At 31.0% G+C, this 7,263-nt stretch overlaps 1 protein-coding gene across 1 annotated transcript; it reads right to left on the reverse strand.

Moving 5' to 3' along the window:
• Nucleotides 1-1,522: 1,522 nt before the first annotated feature.
• Nucleotides 1,523-5,469, reverse strand: LOC111406092 (protein phosphatase inhibitor 2). The gene is made up of 5 exons (XM_023035292.1): nucleotides 5,341-5,469; nucleotides 4,683-4,749; nucleotides 4,051-4,163; nucleotides 2,544-2,714; nucleotides 1,523-2,015 (listed from the first exon to the last, which is right to left on the reverse strand). The coding sequence occupies exons 2-5, from the start codon at nucleotides 4,715-4,717 to the stop codon at nucleotides 1,798-1,800; spliced, it is 537 nt and encodes a 178-aa protein (XP_022891060.1). The 5' UTR covers nucleotides 4,718-4,749; nucleotides 5,341-5,469; the 3' UTR covers nucleotides 1,523-1,797.
• Nucleotides 5,470-7,263: the final 1,794 nt, after the last annotated feature.

The raw sequence follows: 7,263 nt of genomic DNA on the forward strand, positions 1-7,263 counted from the left end.
CAAATTAAAGATTTTTTTTTCAGTGGGCTAGCCCATTGAATTTATTTGTTGGTGGGCTAATGTGGCTGAATAATTACAATTCAAATCCTTTTTTTTTTCTTTTCTTTTTTTTTTTTGTGTATCTCGGCCTGGAAGACAGTGGGCTACAGCCAAGTGCAGCCCATTGCTAAATCCGCCCATGACTAAAAACCTAACCCAAGTCGTTGGTAGGCAAGCTTGAGGCGGCGAATCGGTAGGCAGGCTTAGTCGAGCCAATCGACAATCAACAATTTCGTTCGGCCAGTGGCTACGAGCAGGGACAACCGTCACAAACCGGCATGGAAAATGGAAAATGTTGGCTGCTTGTGAGTTGATTTTGCACGTGACGGAATGGAAAATGTTTGGGAATTGGGGATTAATTATTTGATTAATGGAATGGGTATTATTTTGGGCCTAAAATGATATAGGGTAGTGGGCTACAAATTAAAGAATATTTTTTTTAAAGTGGGCTAGCCCACTAAATTTATTTGTTAGTGGTCTAATGTGGCTGAATAATTACAATTCAAACCTTTTTTTTTTTTTTTTTTTGTATCTGGGCTTGGAAGATAGTTGGCTGCAGCCCACTGCTAAATCCGCCCATGTATATGATATTATATAATTTATTATGAAAAGCTTGATGTACATATAATAAGGTTCAAAACAAAAATGCCAAGAAATGATGAATGTTATTGACAAAACGTGATAGCTGAAACGAAGCAAATTTCAAGTAGCCCACCTTAAATAAAAGTCACTTAAAACAATTCTTAAAAGAGAGAACTGAATAGTGTAGTTTTTATTATAAATAAGTAACGATGTCAAAGTAAGGAACGTCAATATTAATATCGTCTTTTTTGAACTACACTTGTTATTAACTTGATTATGAAAGATGCTACATTCATTTTATTTTATTTTATTTTTGACTTGGTCCCTATTTGACAACACTTTTAGAGATTATAAGATGATGAAACATAAAATATGTGATTAAAAAAAGTGTATAAAACTTATGGATCTAATGAAATGTATGACTCCAGCTTATGGTCTCAAAAGCTTCATTAAACAGGAATCAAGTTCGTTCAACAAATACATTGTACTAAATATAAAAAATTTGGTTAGATTGTCAAATTATTCCGTATCATATAATACAATAAATGCAACACATTTCACTCGTGAACTCGTTTCACCATCTTTAGAACCTTTCTTATTATTCTTATATTGTTTGAGACTAATAGCTCCCATTACATGAGGAATGGTTCACAAAACAATTATATCAAGGTATCAAAATTGGAACTATGAGTGGGAAAAAAAATATAACTAGAAAAGGACTCAACATAGATCAGCTGGTTCCATCTGAAATACGCTAAAATTTAAATAAATATATTTCAAACGAAAATTGGGCAATTTTTCTTGATTCTAGTTTTTACAGTTAAAGCAAGAATCTGGCTACTTTTCATTGGCACATTATACCAACAAATCCAAAAAGGAATTATAAAAATATATAGTTCAATTGGATATAATATCATTAACTTCTTTTTCTTATTTAATATTGTCCGCTTCTCTCCAATCCACCTTACAAAACATGTACTAATAAAGAGAAATGTAATCTCTCTACAAAACAAATGATAAAACTTTGTGTCGCAAATTTAAATGCATATACACATGTTGCAAAGCTGAAGGTCAGAAAAGCCCAAAAGTTTCAAGTCCTCAAACTACCAGCATAGAGCAATAAAACCACGTTACAAAAACAGACACGGGTACAATTTATTTTGATTGTAATTGATTTTAAGATCCATTAGCTGGCAGTGCGGATTCCTCGATTTCAATGTCTTTAACCCCATCAGTTAAAGATGATGATGAATCGCACCTTCTGTCCTCGGCCCAGTCCTCAATCCCGTCTTCAACGAACGAGCCCTTTCTACGATGTTCTTTAACTTGACGGAACTCATCATAGTGAGCTGTACGATGCTCCCTGAAGCTCCTTTGCCTCTCAGAGTTAGAATCTGATAGAAGTGCATTTAACATTAGATTCTTCTGGTAATCACCCCAGCAAACAAACATCCAAAATCACACAGTATTACAGTTTAAAGGATGAGGTGGACGGACTAGCATCTTGACCTAAAAAAATGAAAAGTTAATCTTAAGCTCAAAAAGTTGCTTATTTTAAAAGTAACTCTTACTTTACTTCCAACTCTGACCATAAAAAACTATTCATTTTAGAACTTATTTTGACTTAATACTTTTTAAGCTTGCTAAACGTGGTTGGTATTAAAGCTTACATATCTTTTTCTTTCTTATATTCTGAATTCAGAGAGAAAAAATCTAGAGAACAACATAAGCATGTGATGCAATGGAACATAAATAACCATATAAAAAGCCTTCAACAAGCCTAACCCTTAAACGTCAAACAATTCATTGATCAGACAACAATTAGGACAATTATGTTATGTGAAAATTTTGGTAGTAATAATATGCATTCCAGAAAAGATTTATGCATATTTAGAATTATTGCAAATGAGATAAGAGACAACCTTCTTCATCTTGATCCATTCCATCCTCTTCTTCAGATGATGTCCAGCCTGAGCGATGAGGCTTATTTTTGCTTGAGGAAGCCACATCATTCAATGCCGAACGTATAGCATCTGCATGTGTAGAATCTCCAAAGCTGTCCTCAAAACTTCCCCTAATAGGAGATAATGATCCTATATTCATCAATATTCGAAGTTCAGGAAAAAGAATAAGATTTGTGAAAATCGAAGTTGTAGAAGTAGTTTCCTTCCAAGACAAATGACTTCATGTTGGACCTCAAACAGCAAGTCTAAAAAATGGAATTTCACCCATCAATGAATTAAAGGACAAATCAAGAAGAAAAACAAATGAGAACTTATCAACTGAATAAATGTCAATATTATTACTGTAAAACTTACTGGGGAATGAAACATTCCCTTTTTCATCAACCAACAGTAATTTCCTATAGCTTAAATGCATAATTTACTGTTTTCTATGCAGCATTCACCAGCTCGTTGCCATAAGAATTGGTGCTAGTTAGGACATATCTATATTCAAGTATAATGCAAGGATTTCCAAAAATAAAAAATCCATCCAAAAAAAAAAAAAAAAGAAAAGAAGGAAAAAATGACTAACAGTAAAGGCAAAAGAGTAACAAGAACAGTACAGGTCTGTTAGATGCTTTAACACCAACCCATTAATGAATTCGGGCAACACATAACGTGTTACATATATATGACCAATTCAGAATAAGAAACAAAGCATAAACTTACATATATGCATGGGTTCTCCTATGCATTTGGTTAGGTATAGCGCGCAAACATGGGACTTGGGCAGACTCACTACAAAAAGTACTTCAATCACCTTTCCATGGTAGCACCTCAAGAATCAATATTTGTGGACACGAGAATCAATATTTGTGGACACAAGGCAGTCCCCAAAAATTTTATTGAACTCTTAGTCTTTGGAAGAACCGTTGTCCTTGAAGAGCATAGCAAAAAACGCTGAAATCATTGGACGTTCTTGAATTTATCCTAGAATGGCAATGAAGGTTTCCATTTCACTTGCATCACTGAATTAGAATTAAATCCAAGGCACCCTAAGGTATTCAAAAGTGTTTCCAGCGGTCTTAAATTCTTAAGCTTTCTACCCCTTAAGAATTTTAATTTTTTCCTCCTCATATACCAAGAGTTGGTTGTACGCTAGATAAAATTCTAGATTCCCCATACTCAGATGTCCACAAAGAATCACTTTATGAACAAAGAAAATTGACAAATTAGACCATAGTTCTTGCATGGAATCTCATGCATGATCCAATAAAGATTTATGAATTATTGACCATAAAACACAGGCATGAGTTGAAATAAGTAGGACCTAGAAATTATTGTTCCAGTGGATGAAGATCAAAACTCGTCAGCAAACTCTAGTGGACTAAAAAGATTTAATTATTATTGATTAAAAAAAAAAAAATAACAGTCTTTTACAATCCTAACAAATATATAGCGTATGAAAGAAACTCGATAACCATACCATCATCATCAATCATGGGATGATATGGCGTCTTTGGTTCAGTTATTTTCTGCCTTACAGGTTTATTCGCCTCAATTTCCCCCAAATTAGCTTCGTCCCATTTCACTCGTGCCCTGGCACCTCAATTAAATTGCTCCTGTCAGTATGATTTTGATAACACAAAAACTTCATAGCAAGCAAGTTATTATATTCAAAAGTCAAGCAATATTATCATAAGTCATAACATAATGCATTGAAAAAATTCCATTAATTCCCCGAAAAAGTATTTATAAAGAGAATTAAAATGCAATACACTATAACAACAGCTTACTCATGCACAAATCTTCCCAAGATGATAAAATTGAAAAAGGTACACCACGGGACATGAGGTGTTTATTAAACAGGGAAAAATAACACACACGAGAGTGCGCGCCATTCATCAAATTTCAAGCAACTTTGGTTACATTGAATAAATCAAGTGATGTACTTTTCATGCAACAGGTTCAGCAAATGGTGATTGAACAAATCTTTAAGACAGTTGCCTGTTTCAAATTCTTTCAACTCTATGATAACATTTACACTTGCAAAGGAAAATAAGGGCCATTATTAATGATTCTGGTTAACCAAAGCAGGCAAAGCATTAAATAACTTACTTCTTCGTTTCAGGAATTTGATAATCCCCAGACATTCCCTAATCACACCAAGCAACTGACAACCGTCCTGATTACATTGATTCATTAAAAAAAATAAAAAAATAAAAAATAAATAAATACTTGTTACATCTAATGCACAATAAAAATGAAGTAGCGTTTTTTTTTCCCCCTTTTTTTTCAAATAAACAACTTTAAAAGAAAAAATTAGTGCAAACTTCCAATCTTTCATACACAACAAGTCCACAGTTAAAAAATCTCGAAGAACAACAGCAATCGTATAGTATTATGCTGATAATGATGAATAATGCCAAATACAAACTAATATTAGTAACATGATTTTTTAGATCGAGTTTAGCATCACAATTATATGAATATTACTGTATCCACGATGAAAAACCAACTGAAACAGAAACGAAGAAAAAAACAGTATTCGACATGATTACACTTTTGTAATTACGAAAAAAATAAACGGTTAGGGATTGATCCAGATCCCTAAAAAAAATATACCAAATATCCAATCAAATCCTATGGTGTTATCCGAATTAAGATAAGAATTTCAGAAAAAAGTGTAGATCCTCTAATCAAAAATTCAAACATAATACGTATTTTTGCAATTATACGGCGAAAAAATACATATTCCTGTTTGAAGAAAACTTACGGATTTTCAGGTCCTATTGCTCCTAACGAATTCGTCTCGTAATTTACACAGATCCCTTTCTATAGTTATTTCGCAGAATTTTTCTTTCCCAAAATGCCCCACGTCAGAGTCTGAAATGACCACCACTATTAGGAAATAAGGGCAAAGGGCAATTTGAAATAGCCATTTTTTAACCTTTGGCATTTGACCAATTAATATCACTAAAAGAAAAGAAAAATAAAATAAAAGTTTGTAAACAAAAACTCGAAAATACCCCGAAAATCCAAGAAGCAAATTCACGTTCATTCACGTTCTTCCATACAGTCTCTAACAGTCGACTTCTAACCGACGCTGACACCACACTTCAACCACACCGATGCCAGCATTAAAGGTTAGCTTTTGTAATAAATATGGAATGGATTGAACTTGTGAATGAAAATGGAAATTTATTTATATTTATGGGTAGAAAATGCTTGATTAGGTTAGATTGTGGAAGAAATATTCGGGTTAAGGGCCCAATTTGAGAGCTTAATAGTCGAAAATGGCTAAAATTTTCGACGAATGAGGGAGTTTCTTTTGACAGTCCGCCAATTATTAACAATCGGCCTTGACAATCTTGGGCCTACTGTCCGACTATCAACAGTCGGCCCAAGACTGTTTGGGCCACTTTTTTTCTTTTTTATTTTATTAATTAAGAAATATTAATTATTTTTTTAAATTGAAAACTAACAAATAAATTAAATTTTTTAATTTAATTCTTTTTCTTCTTTTTTAGGCATGAAATTCGTTTGAATTAAAAATATTTATGTTTATATTAAAAATTCATTTATATAAATTTAATTTTATATTAAAAATTAAATATAATTATTTTATATTAAAAAAATTTATATTTATATTTATATGAAAAATTCATTTATAAATTTGTTAATTTAATTCTCTTTTTTTCCTTTTTAATTGAAAATTCATTTTTAAACAAATATTTAATTTTTTCAATTTTAATTGATATATATATATATATATATATATATATATATATATATATTTTTTCTTTTTTTTTTATTTATTTTTCTTAATTTATTTTCTTTTCATCAATTATTTCTTCATTTTCATTTTTTCCTTTTTGTATGTGTATTTTTTATTTCTTAATTTAATTTCTTTTTCCATCAATTATTTTTCTTTTTCATTTTTGCTTTTTTTAAATTTATTTTTCCTTAATTTAATTTAATTTTTTGTTTTTTTTTCCTTTATAATGTGCAATGAAATGAATTTGTTTCTTGCTATATATATATATATATATATATATATATATATATATATTATTTCCTTTTGTTTAATTTTAATTTTAAATATTATTATTATTTTTCTTTTGGTAATAGGGTAAAAAAAATTCTTAATTGTTTTATTTTTATTATAATTTACTTATTAAAATACATTTTAATAGTTTTTTGCATTATTTTTATAGTGTTTATATTTTCTAAAATTATTTTGTTTAATTTAATATACATTTGTTAATTTGTATGTGTTTCTTTAATTTTTTTTCTATATTTTTTTGTCCGTTCTTTTTCTAAATCATTTATTAGATGAATCTACATGTTAATAATAAGGTTTGATTAATGTTCTGTTACTATGTTTTATTCCATTCTCCATTGTACAAGGTTTTAACATTTGATTTTTTGTAGGATGGATTACCATCTACATGCAGAATTGAGACAGATGCTGGGGAAAGTTACATGGAGCTTCGATAGTTTTACTACAATACTGGAGCTGCTGGATGATCAGCACACGAATATCTTACGTTAGTCCTTTCTTTGACCCTGTATCAGTTGAGGGAGGTGCAGTACTCATGACAGATCATTGTCGCACTTCTATGTCGGTTGTTGAGTCCAGTTAACGGCGATGTCCTCCACTTCGAGGTCGGGGACAAGATCGCCAATTTCTCTATGC

The sequence above is a fragment of the Olea europaea genome, chromosome 12 (genome assembly GCF_002742605.1).
Source record: "Olea europaea var. sylvestris chromosome 12, O_europaea_v1, whole genome shotgun sequence".
NCBI classification, from domain to species: domain Eukaryota; kingdom Viridiplantae; phylum Streptophyta; class Magnoliopsida; order Lamiales; family Oleaceae; genus Olea; species Olea europaea.

Coding starts and splice junctions, on each gene's coding strand:
- LOC111406092 (XM_023035292.1), bottom strand. CDS start 4,717: ATGTCTGGGGATTATCAAATTCCTGAAACGAAGAA. Junction 2,715..4,050: donor TCCCATGATTGATGATGATG/GTATGGTTATCG, acceptor TGATGAATATAG/GATCATTATCTCCTATTAGG. Junction 2,016..2,543: donor AATGGATCAAGATGAAGAAG/GTTGTCTCTTAT, acceptor CACTTCTATCAG/ATTCTAACTCTGAGAGGCAA.